The sequence below is a fragment of the Meleagris gallopavo genome, chromosome 3 (genome assembly GCF_000146605.3).
Source record: "Meleagris gallopavo isolate NT-WF06-2002-E0010 breed Aviagen turkey brand Nicholas breeding stock chromosome 3, Turkey_5.1, whole genome shotgun sequence".
Taxonomy (NCBI): Eukaryota; Metazoa; Chordata; class Aves; order Galliformes; family Phasianidae; genus Meleagris; species Meleagris gallopavo.
The window spans coordinates 58797318-58816858 of record NC_015013.2 but is presented as its reverse complement, the minus strand read 5'-3'; the positions used below and the strand labels follow the sequence as shown (position 1 = coordinate 58816858).

General features: G+C 37.4%; 1 protein-coding gene across 2 annotated transcripts in view; it reads right to left on the bottom strand.

Moving 5' to 3' along the window:
• NKAIN3 (sodium/potassium transporting ATPase interacting 3) overlaps positions 1-19541 on the bottom strand; it is a 352665-nt gene that overhangs the window by 79610 nt on the left and 253514 nt on the right. For both annotated transcript variants that reach the window (XM_010708976.3, XM_031552871.1), the window contains exon 4: positions 3399-3596. In XM_010708976.3, coding sequence (XP_010707278.1) covers positions 3399-3596 — 198 coding nt within the window. The remainder of the gene's footprint in view (positions 1-3398; positions 3597-19541) is intronic.

The following is a 19541-nucleotide window of genomic DNA, read 5'->3' as shown; positions in this document are numbered from 1 at the left end:
TATCTAACAACTGAAATTAGTATCCCAATTAGGAAAACAGTTATGCATCTGAAATGAATGGGAACCTTCCTGAGTCAACAGAAAATGAGAGGAAAACGAAGCAAGCCTGATAATCTAGGTGCTGACTTCTGTCCTGTGTGACAGTAAATTAAACAAGGCTAAATTACAACTCAGAATGGAATTTGAAGTACAGATCCTATGCTAATCACAGTGTCTCGCAGATGGGATAAGCAAGATAATAAGACTGGAGGAAAACCCTACTTTGCATATTTTAACATCGTGTGTATCAGTCAAAAGCAATATCTGAACCTGGCAACTTCAATTCCCAGTCAAGTCTTTTAAGTCCCTGTCTCATTTTGAAATTGCAATGTATTGTGTACAGAATTTGTTTATGATTGTTCCAGGTAATCATTCACCACACGAGAAATGGACATCTTATGCTTTATGTAATGCTGCACAAATAATTACATCATTTTTTTGTATTTTTCTGTATTAGCATTTCATGATGGCTCAATTTTTTGAGCATGGTGCCCCTAAGATTTCAATCTTGAATATTCAGTCTGCCTGGACTCTTTTGCCTTTCAGAATCACCTCTCAAAGGATTCCATGATCCTGCTCTCTAAATAGGTTGAAGCCTGCCCCCTGGAAATCCAAGGTAGCAGTTCTGCTAATTGCCATCCTTTCTTCAGTTAAAGTTAAAAACAAAACAAAACAAAAACAACCTATCATTTCATGATTGCTCTGCCAAGACAGCCTCACATCACCCATAAGAGCTTCTCTGTTTCCAGAGAATAGGACAAGTGGGCCATCTTCCCTAGTGGGTTGTCTCACCATCTGTCTGAGGAAGTTATCTTCCACACACTGCAGGAATCTCCAACACAGTTTACTTTTTGCTGTAGTGTATTTCCAGCAGACTTCAGGAAAGTTGAAGGTGCCAATGAGACAATGGGCTAGTGGCCATGAGACTTCCAGTTGCTTACAGAACATTTCATTTGCTGGTTCATTCTGATTAGGTGTTCTATAGCAGATTTCCATAATAATATCCACCTTCTCGTCCTTCCCCTGACTCAAAGCTTTTATCACTATTACCCAGATCCATGCAGCCAAAGCATTCCTCACCATACAGGGCTAGCTCAACACCTCTACTTCTCTGTCTCTCTCTACTGAAGAACCTGTAACCATCTATCACAGCACTCAGACATGTGAGTTGTCCCATCATTTCATTTAAATGAATGAATGATTTATTCCATTCAAAATATGTCATTACACTGAAAAATAAAATCTGAGAAAAATCACAGAATGGCCAGGGTTGGAAGGGACCTCAAGGATCATGAATCTCCAACACCCTCCACCACATGCAGGGCCACCAACCTCCCCAGTTAATACTGGACCAGGCTGCCCAGGGCCCCATCCAATCTGGCCTTGAACACCTCCAGGGTCAGAGCATCCACAACCTCTCTGGGCAGCCTGTTCCACCACCTCACCTCTCTTTAAAGAACTTCCCCGATATCCAACCTAAATCTTCCCTCCCTCAACTTAAAACCATTTCCCCTCATCCTGCAGTTATCAACTCTTTCAAAGAGTTGATTCCCCTCCTGTTTGTAGGCTCCCTTTAGGTACTGAAAGCTTGCAATGAGGTCACCCCACAGCCTTCTTTTTTCCAGGCTGAACAAGCCCAGCTCCCTCAGTCTGTCTTCATAGAGGGGGTGCTCCAGCCCCCTGATCATCTTTGTGGCTCTCCTCTGGACCTTCTCCAACAGCTCTCTGTTTTTCTTGTACTGGGGGCTCCAGACTTGGACACAGTACTCCAGATGGGGCCTCACAGGAGCAGAGTAGAGGGGGACAATCACCTCCCTGTTCCTGCTGGCCACCCCTCTTTTGATAGAGCCTACGATACCATTTGCTTTCCGAGCCACAACAGCACAATGCTGGCTCATATTAAGTTCTTCATCTATCAAGACCCCCAGGTCCTTCTCTGCAGGGCTGCTCTCAAGGACTGCTCCTTCCAGTCTGTATGAAAGCCTGGGATTCCTCTGGCTCAAGTGCAAAACTTTGCACTTTGCCGTGTTGAACCTCATCAGGTTCATCCAGGCCCATCTTTCTAGCCTGCTGAGGTCCTTCTGAATGGCATCCTTTCCTTCTACCATGTCAACTGCACCACTCAGCTTGGCGTTGTCAGCAAACTTTCTGAGAAAAAAAATTTCAAACTAATTTCAAACTAAATTTGAAACTAATAAATGAAATCTACCTTAACAATCTCTCTTACTTTGCTAGTGGCAGTATTAGCAGTCAGTACAACAGCTTGAAGTACTGAATAGACTAGGAATACTAGGAAATCTGACCTTTGTTGATCATATAATGGAGCTTGTCTCATCAGCAGGCATGGACGGGAAACCATAACTTTTCCCATGCTATTCAACAAGAACTGGTGGTCATGGTTAGGAGCACAAACTACAAGGACTTGTTCTCAGAATAGGTGCAGATATCTGAGGTGTATCAGACCTACATGCACTCACTTCTGATGGACCATTTCCTTTGTATCACTCCTAACTGTGTAGAGGATGAAACAAATACCACTTCTAGGAGGTCACACGAAGTTTGTGCCAACGAAGCTTTTGAGCTTAAGCAAAACCAGGAACTTGAGGAAAGGCTGTGGCTAAGACTGGTCTTCTGCTCTCAAAGTAACTCATCCAGACCCAGTACTTCCTGGCATTGCTCACAGCCCTCAGATACCTAGTGACTCGTGGCACAGCTCAACAGCTGTGTGACAGACAGCAGACCTTCTCTAATGACTTCTATTACTTGCAATTTGACTGGCATTGCCACTACAAAAAGAGGATCATGAAAGCAGAGTATTCTGATAACCCAGGGTCTCAGGAAAGAACAGGTAACATGGTTAAATATGAGTACTCTCATTCCTAATATTTCTCTGACCTTTTTCAAATGTCACATATATATTTCACTTTGGGAGAAGCTAAGCTGTTATCAAGTAAAGTATATTTACATTCAGGACAGAATAAATAACATCAGCAATTGTGAACTTCAGAAAGGCTTAGGCAAACTAATTTTGGACAAGTCTGCTCTCCTTTTCCGCACATCTGAATGAATGAGAGCTGAGAACTTAAGACAGTTTTCACCTCTTCCAGCGAAGGCCAAAAAAGGAACTATCCCAATTTGTCACCTATACAGAGTCTTGGAAGATATAAGCGAAAAGAACAGTGGTGCACATTTTAATAATGTGACTATCATTCTCTAATTCAAAATACAACACAATTCCAAATCTGTGCTGCTATTCATCAACCGCTACATTACCCTATCAAGAAAGAACCACACAAGAACTGAACTCTGAATGCAAAAAGATTGCTGGAATCTGAGTACAAGAGGAAATTGGGACTTACGGAGAGGAGTATTTGGATAGCACTGTGAATGACCTCTAGATACTGGAAATCAATTATGCAGCCCGTCACAGAGACGTAGGAGTAATCATCTAGGGTGCCAGGAGAAGAAGGACGCACCACCCTTCGTATGCAGCCAGGCCCATGCTCTCGCCACCAAGAACGGTGCATTGAGATGTTAAAAGTCATGAGATCAGTTTCCTAGGAGACAGGGAGGGAAAAAGCATGAAATCCTCTAATTCAGTATTATTTAAGATGAAGAAATTGAAATAAAAAATGGTTTTAATTATTCAAAGGAAAACTACATATCTTACCTTCCCCTTCACCCACATAATTTTAACATGAAAGTAGATCATTAAGAGGGAGAGAGGAAATTGCAAATGTTTATCATTTATTTGGTAACTGTGCGTTGGAGCTCCTGTCCAATAGAAGAACCATCATACCAAGTACAAAACACAGTGCATATCCTATGTCTTCATGGACTTCACTGCTAAAAAAGCAATTTTATTGTCATTTAATTAAAATGTGTATCAAGGATAAATTCTTTGAACAGGAAACAGAGAAAGTTTTACTCCATGGTTCTAGAAGTGATCTAAAATAAACTTCCCACATATTTACTTAAATTAACAACTACAGAAAAATCAGGTATTATTTTAAACTGGGCCAAGGAGATTGTTCCAGCTACCACAGATTCAAATAATAAGCTCTTTGCAGTCAAGGTGTCTGAGATCGGTAAAGAGCGTCTCAAATCAACACGAGGTAATCAAAATTGCTTTGTGGACAATTTTACATTTGAAAGCATCTCTTTGGAGTTCGCCTTCAAAAGAGATGGCTCAGGAGTATTTATTGGCTGAAGTTTTGGCCTGGGAGCAAATGAAACCATCTTGATACAGAAGATTGGGAGATGGTACCACTGTATCCTGTGAAGGCAAGATAGAGGCTGGCAGCTCCCTGCTTGAAGTTAACTAGAACCCATTTTAATGCCAAAACCCACTTCCACACTGGCGATTAACGTGAAATAAGTCATATCAATACTTCAGATAATTCAGATTTAGGTTTTTCCCATTTCCCCATATCAATAAATTTCCAGGTAGCTGTAATAATGCGTACAACATTGTTCACTATAGGCTGACAGATTTCCTCATTCCCATATGTGCCAATTTGTGAACACTGCATGTACACCAATGCTGATTCACTTGTATCTCACTCTGAAAATCTGTCCTGTAAGTTTATCTGTGACATTGACAAAATGTATATTTCGCGTAAACTCTTAGTTCTTAGTTCTACTTCTGTTAATTGCCTTTATTCTGGTTTGAAAAGTAACCATTGAATTACATCTTGCCAATCTCTGTAGCTGATAGTTAGCAGTAACAAGTCAGCAGATGTTTTTACTCTCCATAACTTCTTTACCCTTAAAATGAAGATTTGTAGGATCAATCATTCACAGTTGATGAAGCATTTGTCTTTTGACTCTGTGTGCTGTTCCTTGATACCAGTTTAGAACATTTTCAGCTGCACTATGAAAATGATTTACAAAATCTGAAGTTGACAGATAATTCAATGTAATGAAAATGTAATTACAAATATAGTCATAGGAAATAGCAGAAGCTTTCTCTGTACAACAATACCAGAGATTGCACAGTGTTAGCAAGTGCTTTTAGCAATTGTCAAGTGTAGAAAATGCCATTTATCAAGCAGTAAGCACATACTCATCTATTTTGGTAACTCTTTGTTGAGCGCAGAAGTGGATTGTCAGTGTGGGTTAGTCTGTATCAAATGCTGCAAGTTAACGTTTCTTTATTGTAACTGTGGGAATAAATTGTGAAGTCTGCGTGTCAGGTGTTCTCATAGGATTCTTTGCCATCAAGGTCTGGTGTTCCCCCCTCCCCCATTGTTTCTTGTGTTTTGTTTTGGTCTTTATGCTTTATTAGCTATGGCCTGTGCTCATGCTTAGGTCACAGTCAATGGTGAAGAAAAACAGTATGCTTAAAAAGGGAACAGCTCTGCTACCTTGCCAACACCTTTAGAACACAGTACTTTGGTATATGGTTGTCTTTGGCCATTTTAGGTAAAACCTTTTGCTTCTGAAATACTGCTATGTTTGGTTCCTGAGAAAATTTTTTAAAAATGGCTTAAATTTACGACCATATTTAGAAATATCTCCCTGAATTTGCTGACCATTATATGAGCTCATTTAAGAAAACAGTGAACACAAGGCACATCTGCAGACTCTTTTATATTTCAAAGCTGCTGGTGCTTCAGAGAGGGAAGGAAACAGCACTACTAAAACTAAAGTTATTTTATCTGATCAAAAAGAGATGTCATCACAGCACTTGCAGCTGCTGTTATTACCATTATTCAGAAATTATGGAAAAAAGCCATAAGAAGAGTATTTCATAATTACTTTTCACTGCATGCATTATGTCCTGAGTCTCCAAACCAAGTAAAAGGATAATGAAGGCCCAGCAAAGACCAGTTCCAGAAATGCAAACAAAACCACTCAGTGCATGAGCTTGACCTCTAACACATCACTTCACAAAATGACAGCCACAAGTTTTTGAGCTGATAAATGTTAAGCTGCCAATCAATAAATGAAAGCCTAAAAAAAGAAAATAAAAATCACTCTCATTTTTTTGGAGATTTTTAATCTGTAAAGTGAGTTGAGTACCCCAGGCTTTGAAAAAGTAGCCTATGTCTTTATTCTCCTCCACAGAAACATACAAAATTGAAAGACTCTACACTTGACTGTCAAGGTTTTAAATACCAGCATATTTCTAAGAGTCTTTTAGTGTCTGTGGATTCAGCATTTGGAAGCTCTGGATGTTGGAAAAGCTGCTGCTCAAGTGGATTATTCTCAATCACATGTTTAATAAAAGTTAAGAATTCTTAAAGAAATACAAGCAAGTTCTTGAACTTTTTTTCAGTAGATAATGTGCTGCTTTCCAATGTTAGAGGCAATCGTGAAGCAAACTTATAACACGCTTATATAACATCACCTGCTTACATTTAAGCTGTTTATTATTTAAAGTAATAATAAGGATATTTATTTTGTGTTTACCTTATGTACAATGCTTACAAGAAACAAAAAATGAGAATTTAAGGTTAATAAAAGTCACCAAAGTAAGAAAATACACTAAAACTCCATTCCGTTTTCTAAGACAAAAAGGTAATGCTGACTTGCCACTCTGTTCCTGCTTTTATGAATGTGGAGAAAAGATTTACATCAAAACCTGATCAATAGCTAATAAAAGGTAATGCACAGTGCAAGGAGAAAAACAGTACATTTTCTTGTAAATCTTTGCTCCCAGTTAAGTTTGTAGTTAAGATGCAGTGATGTTGGCATGGACAATGGACGCACAAATCCCATAGTAACTAATTTCAAGGAGACAATCTCCATGAGATGCAAATGATGTCTTCCAGTGTTAGCAAGACCTGATAAGAACTTTGGCTAATAGCTGATGCTCATTCTCTAAAGATGCACCACCGGCAGCATAACATTAATTTTCTAACTACTTTTTTCTTCCCTGAAACCATTGTTTCTGGTCATAGCTGCTCTGTGTGTGATCAGTTATGCTCCACCTTCCCTCGTTGTGCTGAATGGATTGGTTTTGAAGATCTGGGCAGATAACCCTGAAGAAGTCCCTTGATAAATATGGGAGCTAATAATAGAAATTTCCCTATTTTCTTGATTGGGATTTTGAATATTGACTCAAAAAATTGCTTTCAATTTAAACTCTTGCTTCAGTGTTACACAGATGTTTTTCACTTGCCCAATGAGCTAGTGGTAAAAGATAGCTCCACTCAGTAATCATGATATTGATGATGTGGTAGAGTGATGAACCATGCTGCTTCAGGGCAGTCTCTCTAGTTTGTTACTTGTGAAAAGATAACATAAGCAGCATATTGCCCTGATCCTGAAATGAAAAGATACAAGAAGAATATCCTTAAATTCAAGTGCATAGACTCTACTGGGACTACTCAGCTCTCTAAATGAACTGATATCCTGGACCAAGCAAGTGTGCATATCACCCAATACACTTCAAATTAGAGATATGATGTGATGCACATAAACCCATTACTCCTAAAATTTTCTAGTGTCAAGATCTTCAGATAAAACAGATGAGGAAATCCCAGCATCATGGGCAGAGAATGGATAAGAGACATTAAGAAGCATAGACACCCTTTGTGAAGAGTAGATTAGAAGTTCCATCATTCCTCTAACTGAGATTAGAGGTCCCCTCTCAAGAAAAAAAAAAGTAGTTCAAGTTAGGCAGTACTGTCATTACTATCCTTTATTCTTTGAGCTTAGTCAGATTTTATTTTAGTGATCTACTCAAATGGTAAAAAACAAAAATGTTTGCTCTGTGTTACTCAATTTACCACACACTCAGAAAGCTCTTTTCTGCCTTCCAAACCAAACAATATTAAAATCAGATTTGCAGAACTTACTTTCAAAGTAGAGTATCTTTAAAAAACCTAAGGTAAGAAGAGAATAGAAGAAGCAAACTGCTGCCTTCTTTATGCAACATTAGATTTGGTCATAGAACCCTTCAAGGGATTGTTTTCTCCAACTTGTTCCCCTCTAAAGATGAGCTCTTATTCCGGCAATATTCAGAGTCATGCTAAAATCCTGGTTTTATGGCTCATCTTTTTTCCTAGATCTGCCTCACTTTTGTAGCAGTCTCTGTGTTTGAGAAACAACCCAGAGATCACTGAAATACGTCCTAAGATCAAATAAATAAAAAACGTGAGACAAGGTGATTGGATCCATATGCACCTTACTCATCACTTGTCATAGGCAGTTCAGTATGAGCATAAAGAAGCCATGGATGACTGTTCTTCTCCCATGGGGTCCTTGACATCTGATTAAGCTAAGCACTTAGCCTGAAAATTGCTCTTGCCTATTCCCTCTGATGATCCAGACATCGGTAAGAGACAAACTAGGTTTGGAGCGATGGCAAACTATGAGCACCATTTTCATATTTGAAGACTCAGACTAGGATAAGGATTTTTGTAAATTCAAAGCAGACTGTTGTGTCCCTCTGTCAAACCAAACGTACTTCTGACTGAAGCAAAGAATCAAGAGGAGACTGAAATGTAACTTTAATAGTATAGAATCGAAAGCAGCATTGGTGTGACACAGATATTCATCAGCACATATACTGTGGGAAAACTTCTCAGGGCAATACCAAGCAAGAACATGTGAAAGAAGGCTTGAAAAAGTCTTCATACACAAGATTGCATAAACAGGATCCAATTACAGATCATTAAAATTTTCTGTCTAGAAGATTCACAAAACTACGTACATTTGAAAAAACCGTTTATAATGTAAAGCTATCTTCAATCTCAAGAACTGTATTTTAACCTATTTTTATCTTTGTTGTTGTTTTCAAAGAAAAGTACTCAGATCCCTAGGGAATTCTGCATAGTTTTAAATAAAAAGAAATTAAAATTTGTCACCAACATACCTTCCCTCAAAGACAAAATGCTATGGAAAACTTTTTCCACACTGTTTTACAATACATTATTTTTGATACTTAAAGAAGGATTCAGCCTGAGCACCATCCCAGTCTCTAAGCATTCTACAAACACACTGCTTCATCAAGAAAGTACATATCTATTGAGAACGCTCTTGAAATGTTAACGGAGACTGGATTTCTACTCTTAAAGTAGAAATGTCTGGCTTGGATTTTTCTGTGCTAAAACTGCCTGGTTTTACATAGTTCTCCATCATTCACATTGTGGATGTCTTGATGTGAGAAATTGTGCAAAACCAATCCTTGCATGAGGTGGTACTTCTAATGTTCCTAGGAAATATATGCTAATAGCAGGCACAATTGGTGCCAAAATCCCACATAATTGCTTTTGTTCCACATATTGAATCTAGCCTCAAACCAAAATAGGATTCATTTTCATTATTATCCAAATAATTTTATTTTGCACACAGTGGTTGTGGGGAAAAAAAAAAAAAGAGAAAGCATGGGGATAAAGGCATGATTTAGAATGAAATGTTGCAATAGCAGTACAGTTAATTTTAATAACTCCCTTTATGTTTGGTTGGCTCTGCATTCTCCCACTCCAGCATGAGCTGAGGAATACAACTTCCCGGCTAGAAGACAAGGTGAATTCTTTGCAGGAAATAAGCATGTGAGATAGCAAGTCCTAAATTCAAGGGTGTGTATGAGAGTCCAAAAACATTAAAATGCACCATAAAAAGACTTTTGAAAGCTCTCTTGAATGTTAAGATTTCCAACAAGAAAAATGAGTCCCTTTTTTGAGACTAACGAGAATGTTCCTACCTGCATTCAGGAACACTTTTAAAGATTAATAGGCCAGTTTAGGTAACTGCTGTTCTGTTCTCTGCTTTGCTTGCTTGAAGCAATGCAATTGCTCATTATACTGCCAGCTCCTGTTGTTTTATGGCAAGTCTGGTTACATTTAGTGTTTTTGTTAAAGCCTCCATTCTCAGAGACATGAGATCACAATAAGGATTTCAGTTTGTTATAAGAGAGTGAGCTGAAGAACAGAAATTACAAAAAATAAAAAAATAAAAAAAAATAAAAATCACAAACCCTACTGCTAGGCACTTCTAGTCTGTGCTGAAAGTGGTATTATTTGATGCTTTTTTAAAGCTTAGCTTGGAACCTGGCTGTGAAGCATCTGGAACACCAGTTCAGATCATGACTATTTAGGGCACTATGTCACCAACTGTGCAAGATAGTCCCCTAGAGATCTTGGATGCTCATGGATCCTCCAGGTCATTTTTTAACTGCTCGATTAAAGAGTTCAAAATTCACATACACCCCAGAAACTAAGTTGGGTGCTCATTATGATTTCTAATTTTATTGATAATACTCCACATGGTTTATTGGTACTTATGTTAGGAAATATGACTACATGACTAAATCTTGAATATTAAAAAAGGATAGGACATGGGTTGTGGATGATCTATCCCAGGAGGCGCTCAAGGGCAGGCTGGATGTGGCTCCGGGCAGCCTGATCTAGAGTTTAGTGATCCTGCATGTAGCACAGTGGTTGAAACTAGATGATCATTCTGGTCCTTTTCAATCCAGGCCATTCTATGATTCTATGATTTATAAAAAATAAAAATTGAATTTTTAAATTTTTAGTTATTCTTACAATTCTGAGCAGTTGAAAACATAGCAACCATCTGTACAGGACTGGCTTCTACTTTAGAGAAACTTAGTTTTTATTTCTTACTGCGTGCAGAAGAGAAGGACTTCACTGAGAAGAGAAAAGATTCATTGCATCTTTTGAATGTGCTCCTATATAGCTTATTGAATAGAACTGTCTGCCACTAACAGATTGCCAAGAAGCAAGTATCTGTGCTGCTGAAGCCCTCCTGAGGGTTCAGAATACAAAATAAGAGAAGAAGCAGTGAGCAGCAGAAGTGTATTGAACTACCAGGGGACTGCTTTTGTCTTTTTTAAATTTAAGTCAAGCACAACATGTAATACTTCTTTTCTACTCTTGAAAGCACATATCCTGATGACAATTTTTAAAAACTATATATTTTTCATGCCTGTGATATTAGGTCACCATATTTAGTCTTCCATTTTTTTGTGATGCAGTTCCTAATGATCTTGGCTTTAGCAGAGCAATGCTTTAACCACTGGCCTTGCTTATATTCTACCAGATCAACGAATGTCTCTTAAGTGAGTATATTACTCATATTAAAAAAAAAAAGTCACTTTAAAAACTTAAATTTAGACGATAAAATTTAAAATCCTCCCTTTACCAGAAGAGGAAGTGAAGCAGTGACAGTAGAAAAAGATACCATTCTAGGAGAGCTCAGTTAATATGATATTTAATTTCAAATTGCCTGTAAGCATTGATCCATATACTAGGTCCCTTAAAACATTTTATGTATATAAATATATTTATACTTTCTATTTTATATATATACACACTAAGTGTGCATTTACATAAACAGATAAAAGTATATATGTATATTTATTATTACCTGCACAAATTAATGATTCAGCAGTGCTTTCCTGAGAACATCTGTCAGCTGTGGTCAAAGCAGGCAGCATTAACAATCTCTTTCAGCAATGCACTCTACCCTAGCCCTAATCAAATGAATCTGATCTGCTACATAACCCACCTCCAGATCTCAGTGATCCTCAAACATTCACATGAAACAGAATTCTCATTTGTCCTCTTCAATTATTTTCAGAAGATTATCTCAGGAACAAGGATCCCTTTTTCTCTGACATATTTTCTCTGTAGCCAGCTTACACTCATAATCAAACTTCCAAGTTTTTTTTCCCCATGAGATTAATTACCAAAATTTAAGGATATCCAGTAATTTCAGGATAATCTCATATGTGTCATGCCAAAGGAAATCAGGGAAGTGCTATTCCTACCCATTTTTTCATAGGAAAGAAGTTTCTCACGAAAGTTCTTCTAATCCATTGGGTTTGATATGATAACCCCCAAATGTATTTTCAATCTAAGAGAGAAAGATACAATCCTCTGTTATGAACTTAAAGTCTAAGCAAATTATTTAATGGTCCAGTAAACAGATATATAATTGGGTCACTTTAAGGAATGAATGAAAACAGAGAAGCCTAGTGACCCATTCACTCTTTAACATCACTGATTTGTCTGCAATCTATCATTCAAGTTTTAATATGGCCTGCTCCAATAAATAAAAATAAAATGAGACTACTGCAAAGATATAAGAGCATATCAATGTTTGAAATGATAGTTACATTTCACTGCCAATTTTGAATTTGAAGAACAATAAACTACTTCCAGAGAGACTGAAAGCGAAATGACAGCAAGACACAGGTTTTAAAAAAAAAAAGAACTAGTAATATTAACACCCCTTTATATATTTACTGAAATAACTAAATCAGGACTACTACACAAAGGGCTGCCCAATACAAATATTTTTTTCAATTTTTCTAAAAAATGTCTTAACAATGAAGCCTTTATCTGCAAGGTGCTGAGTATCTACAAGTTTTAATACACTTCAGAGATCATTAATCTTCACTATAAACAATTATTGCAATAAGTAGTATATTCGTGTTTTATTTTTAAAGCCACTTAAAAAGCATTAATATGAAGACGTCAATGTGACTCCAGTAGCAGCTGGAAGTCTGAGCTGCCTACAAAGCCACTGAACTGATTCAAAAAAGCATGCATGCAACTTACTTAATTTTAACAAGCATCCCATTGACCCTAAAGATCTACATATATTTGCTAGATTACTGCCAGAAAGAGGAGAAGGAATCAGAAAGATTCAGAAAGAGGAGGGTAAAAAAAAATTATATTCATATTAGTCTAATTGTATGTCTTGGCAATAGTACAGAATTTCTTAGTACCTGCTATACATATTTTTGCAACTCAGTTATCCATAGACAGGAATGCTTTAGCATGTTTTGCTCTAAGACTCTAGTTAGGAATGTGAAAACAGTCCTCAGATAATAGTAGTGGATGTTAATGTTACTTCCAGATACAACTGGTGCTATTTCAAGAATATTGCTTTTAAAAGGTGAATTAATTTTCCTTTCACCCTCTGCGGAGGAATAGAAACACAAAGAGGGTAATGCTGTTTCCATTTAACATATGCCTCACTTGCAGCCAGCTAATGTCTGAATGCTAAATAACAAAGATGTGGATGAATTCAGAGCTAAGCATGTCTTGGGGAGACTGTAGATAGGATAAATCAGGGAAATGTTGAGATGTGAAAATGCTAAGCAGGAGGGGATACCATTTCCTGCCTCTTACTGCCCATTGACCCTTGGAGAACTCCCCACTACTGCTCTTTCAGTAATCGTCACTCCTTAGAGCCAGAGACTGAACAAAAATTTTGCTTCTTAAAGCACTGCAGAGAATTGGGTCAACAAGAGGGGATGGGTTGGCTTAAGTTTCTTGTCAGCTGGGGACAGGATACATTTCTGTGGGCATCAAAGCACTGCTAGCTCAGGTGACACCAGCTGTGGAGAAGTTGTCCAGAATCCACCCCTGCCCAGGAAATCCATCTCAGTATAGTGCATTTGGAAGTTACTTAGCAGGACTGTGGATCATGAAATACAATGTGGAAAACATCATCAAATGCTGCTTTGATACTTCTAGATAACTTATGTCTTCTCACGTATAACACTGCATGAACTAACACACGTACATGGATTTGTTTTTCAGTCTCTTACTAGAGACACAGCTGCATAGCATTGTTACAGGCAACTGGCAGTGCAGAGACATACAGGAACTTCAGACAGCTTTGAATTTGGTCACTCTCAGCCTAACTTTAGGACAGGGAAGCCCACACTGATCTGACATAAAAGGATCTGAGTTGATGACATGCCTATAGATTGGAAACCATGAAAGTTCACTGACTTGCACATCTGGATAACAGAAATGCCTTCACTACGCATAAGGAATTCTGCTGTCCTGTTTAGGACCAAAACAGATTTCATCTACTTGATATTAAGAAGAAAACAAACCACCACAACTATTCATGCAAATACAACAGGGGCATTTAGCTATTCACATGCCATAATCAAGTTTTTGCACAGCATGCAGACCACTGTGTAAAGGGTATCCTTAGTTTGAAAGATAGAAAACAAGGTAAACATCAATTTTTTAAAGGATTGTCAAATGCTGAAGTTATTTATGAATTTGTCTTTTGCTATAAAGAAGTACAAATATTAAATAGTAAAGACTTAAGATCTGAACAGCAAAATTACAAGATCCTTATGTTAAAATAACGGAAAAAGTGGTCACTGTATGATTACCTCGCTGTATGATTTAGACTTAATTCAAGTACAATGCTTTCCACAATTTCTTGAATTCCAAGGTATATATCTCAGAAAGATCACAAAGAAAGTGGAAAAAAAAAAAAACAACAAACAGCCTCCTATGAAACACTTTCTATGGATGCTGACAATTCTTTTTCTCTGAAAGAAAACTCATAAAACTTTGATGAACAGCAATACATGGATCACATCTCCCGTATGACTTCTTTGGAATTCCCTTACTAAGGAAAAAAAATCCTAAGGAAAGGAAATCTGTTCCTGTTGATTTTTTAGGGGCAAGTTAATTTTTTTTAAGAACTCTATTTATGTAGATTGTGCTTACTTACAAAAGGGAAGCAAGAAATAAAACCAAGCAAAAAAACTCAAACAGAGAAAAACCTCTATTAATACAGTGTGAGTAAATCACACAGAAATAAATCATAGATTACCATAACCAAACACTAGTCCCAGTGTGGTACTATTTCAACTACATTGGTATAATCAAATTAGCTGGATTTCTACTAGAATGTAAGTAATTATAAAGTTTTAAAGATACTTCAAGTTTTTTTTTGTTTTTTTTTTTTAAATTGTGCTACAGGATACAAAATAAACTGAAACGTTATAAGAAGCTTCGTAGAATACAACACAGTAATGACCATGATCATGCGTGACTATTCCATTTCAATAATTTAATTAAAACTAAATTTTCACCCCTAATTCCTGCAGCAGTATTGTTCAACCCAAGCTCTTATTTCTTTTTAATTGTAACATGGTCTGTCAAGGAAATAAATTATCCTGCAAAAGTCATAGAAAGGGGCACTAATGTAGTGACACTTGACTGTTCACTGCAGGTACAACTCAAAGTTCAAGAATTTGTTTTGTGCGTGGTTTTTTACAAGTTCTTTCAAGTAAATTAGAAAGCCTGCTTGACTTACACCTAATAAGTTCGTTGATATATATGGACAAAGTACCTTGAATTAAATACACTGAATTCTGAGAGAGACCAACCAAACTTCTCGAAATTCTCAACAAATGACCAGAATTCTAGCAGAGAAATGACACAGGATTGCAGATATCAAGCACATATTCATTACTGCTCTATTTTTGTTATCTAGCCCATTTTGTGTACTTTGATCTGTACAGAAAACAGATGCAAGAGTTATGTGAATATCATCTGGAGATGCATTCATCTACTGAAACCAACATATGTTTCCGTATTCATTCCACCAGAGTTACAGTTCCACTCCTCTTGCATTACTTTTGATTCCCTCTCTGCTTCCAGTTCCACATTCTGTGGAAATTTGTCTTCTAGACTCTGCTCAAACACAACTCAGGCAACACACTGAATTGCTACTACTATCACAGTTATCTCTAATCCTTCAAAATTTGTCAAGGATCAAATGGTTTTCTGAATACAAGAAGAAATGATCAAGAATAAATGAAAACAACAATAATCTACTGCAATTCATAGTTTAAAAAAAAAAATTCTGAAAAAAAAAACAACAATTAATTTCTTTTCCATTACTGTAAAACATACAAAAAAAATAGTCACAGGAATTGCCCCTTCAGAAGGTAGCACAAGACTGTGACACCATGAAACTGTACCTTCTCATATACAATGTGCGTGCTCATCTGCTTCACTCTACTCCATTTTTAAAACTATGTATAGTTACAAACTCTTATATAAACAACAAGGTATTATTAGAGTGCCAGAGAAATGTAATTCAAAACTAATGTCGTGCTCCAGGGGGAGAAATATTCACTAGAAGATCTTCATTCTTTACCATCAAAGCTTTGACTTCCAGATAAAATGGGCAATGGAATGCATTGGTACGCCTTCATTAAAGCCAGTGCAGCTACAAATGTTTAGATTGCTAAAGAATTTGGCCTTGGAGATACTGTCATTGAGGGAGAAGAGAAATTAAGCATTAGATTCTAGTTTGGAAAAGCCAGTAATAGAATAAGAAACATCAACTCTTCTGAATAATGACAGCACCCCTTGGGTAATTAGAATTTCTGGAACAGCAACATTCTAGGTACTAATGCCACTGGCATTTATAACAAGAGAGTAATTATTAGAAGTTTAAAAGTCTCCTGTGACTGAGGTTTACTGTTAACTTACAATCAAATAACTTGTGTCATCATATTTTATTCATGTCTATTGCTGTGACTAATTCCAGGGATCTGACTGGAAAAATCACAGATTGATACTAATATTAGCTTGTTGGTATTTAATTACCACCATGTCCAGAAAGGTCTATTCTCCTATATACGTATACATTACTTTCAAAGATGGTTTTAGAGAAGTATTTTCATCGATTTTTACACACAACAATTAGTTACCATTATGAAATTTAAAATACCACAAATATTTCTCCTATTTCAATTCTTGATTTTGTGAAGCGCATAAAATATTAAAGCTACAATAATGCTCCATTGAGATTGTTGATTAGTTAGTTCAAGGTCATTGCAGGTCTGCTTATTATGAATTGCTAAGATTCAGGTTTTACCTGCAGGCTAGCTGTCTACAAAGAAGGGAAGAGTAGCTCCAGACCATCTCTGCTTCTGTAAAACTTTACAGCAGCCGAATACGGGAGCAGGACTTTTGTTGTCCCCTATTCCACCAGTAAAAACAGCCCCTCTCACTGGACTCCACTGTATATAACTGTGGAGTAACGGAAGGCAATAACAATACATTCTACTAGAAAAGGAGCGCACTTATAAAGACGCCTATTAAGATTTAGTTTAGAAAGCAAAATAAAAGAAGGTAGCTCACCCTTTCTAAAAACCGGTGATGTCTTAAAAAGAGTACAGTCTTTGAAGAGAGAGATACTGCTCCCTTAGCTGCTAACTATTAAATGAGAGTAAGGAAGTGGGGGACCCAGGGTCCAGCCCTTTAAGTTACTCAGGTGCATTGCTTGCACCTGAGCTCCCTGGGTTAGCCACACCTTCTCACCTGATGCTCAACCATTGCTTCAGGTCATGACCTGGCAATTCCCATACAGTAATGCACTACTCAAGGATTGTTTTGTATGCTCCTAGTGATGCAAATAGGTAATAAAGGTTTATGACAAACAGACTCTAACTGAAGGAAATCCTCAAAAACTTATTTAAAACAAGATTATTACATTGTCTTTAATAGATCTTCCCAGCAAAGAGTGGTGCCGATCTTGTGCTGTTTGCCCTCTAGTTCTCCAGATATCTCTGAATCCAGATAGACACCACCTATAACAACATGATAATCAGTAAGATGTTGTCACAGACAAAATGCTGGAAGCAATGTCATCATTAACACCCTCCTCTTCAGTTTAGGCATGATTTTTTTCCTGAAGCATAAGTTAACATAGAATAGATTAGCAGTATCAGACAGGCAAGGAGATACCATCAGTACAAGTAGCAATCAGGCGTATTACTCCCGCTGCATCATTTCTCAGATGTCAGAGGAGAAACTTATTTTTCTGTTCCAAAACATGGCTTGTTTACCCATAGTCAAATGGTGCAAGAGCTCTTAATTCTCAGAAAATGGCTACAGATTGTTAAGGAATAATTTCAGTGTACTAGAAAGCAGTGTTTGTGTCAGTGCTGCTCTGCAAGTGGTTTATGCTCTCAGTCCATCATCCGGTGCAATCTTCAGTGCTGCTAGTAGTGACAATCTGAGAAAGGAAAATAGTTAAACAGCACAGCTAATGTTGAGAACTTTATTTTGTAATGATTTCTCTGGAAGATTTCCCAGATTACATATCTGCCCTGACATAATAGCCTGTACATCAGAAAATAAGTCTCACTGGAGATGCACTGAGAACAGCTACATTTATTCACAGTGGGTAGGCTGCTTTCCTTCCCTTCTTCTGACATACTGTGTTTGTTACTTCAGCTTTCAAAGAATTCAGCCAGTTACTAAGGCTACAGGTTGATCACCTTCCAATTCCCAACATTCAGTTGCATCACCACAAACAGGAAAGGCTGAGAAAAAGTATTGTGTGACAGACAGATCTTCAGTGCAGTCAAGATGTTGTTTTGGTTTTTTTTTTTACCTGATTGTGATATTTTTAATTACTTCCTATGTTTCTGTCCTCAATTATAATATGGAAGTGCTATTGAAGGTCATGACACCACTGTTACAGTTCCAGGAATTAATACTTTTAATTAATATTTTTAATTATTTTTTAATGTAGTACAAATATCAGAATCTATTTTCCATATGTAATATTTTATATTTTATAAAATTTAATTTTTAGAATATATCTATTCATAGTTGTCTTGGTTTCAGCTGGTACAGAGTTGATTTTTTCACAGTGTCTAGTATGATGCTATGTTTTGGCTATAGGAGAAAAACAATATTGACACTACACTGATGTTGCCAAGGCCATTCCAGTTTTTCCAGCTTCTCTGCCCATAAGTGGCCTGGGAGGCACACGGAGCTGGGAGGGGACAGAACCTGGACAGCTGACCTAAACTGGCTAAAGTTATATTCCATACCACGTGATAGCATGTGAAAAACTATCAAACTGAGGGAATTGGCCAGGGGAGGAACTGCTGCTCAGGGACTGACTGGGTATTGATCAGCTGGTGGTGAGCAATTGTTCTGTGCATTGCTTGTTTTGTAAATACATGTGTATTTGTATATAAATATAATTACCATTCTCTCTTTCTCTTCTGCATTAATAAATAGTTTTTATCTCAACCTACACGTTCTACCTTTTTTTTTTCCTATTGGGAGGATGAAGAGCGAGAGAACAGTTGTGCGGCACTGAGCTTTTTGCCAGGTTAAACACTGACAATTTTGTACAGGGTTTATGGACACATAAAATTAAAAAATAAATGTTGAACAAAATCATCACAAGCTTTCATCAATGCCATCATGTTTGTTCACAGAGCTGGCAGTCAGTGAAGAGGATATCACATCATATACAAAGAAGTTCTTTTACTTCTGACAAAACTCAAAGATGGCAACCTGTTTTTTTTTTTCCAAGATGCCCAACAGTAAAATGATACATATTACACAGACTGAATAGCAATTATTTTACGGCTGTTTACGAGGGTGGATAGTGATAGGACAAGGGGGAATGGTTTTAAACTGAGACAGGGGAGGTTTAGGTTAGATATTAGGAGGAAGTTTTTCACACAGAGGGTGGTGACACACTGGAACAGGTTGCCCAAGGAGGCTGTGGATGCCTCCATCCCTGGAGGCATTCAAGGCCAGGCTGGATGTTGCTCTGGGCAGCCTGGTCTGGTGGTTGGCGAGCCTGCACATAGCAGGGGGCTTGAAACTAGATGATCTTTGGGGTACTTTTCAACCAAGCCACTCTATAATTTTATTATTCTATGATTCTATTTGTGTGTATTCCTATGTTAAACTGCATACATTCGAAAACAGTGCAAT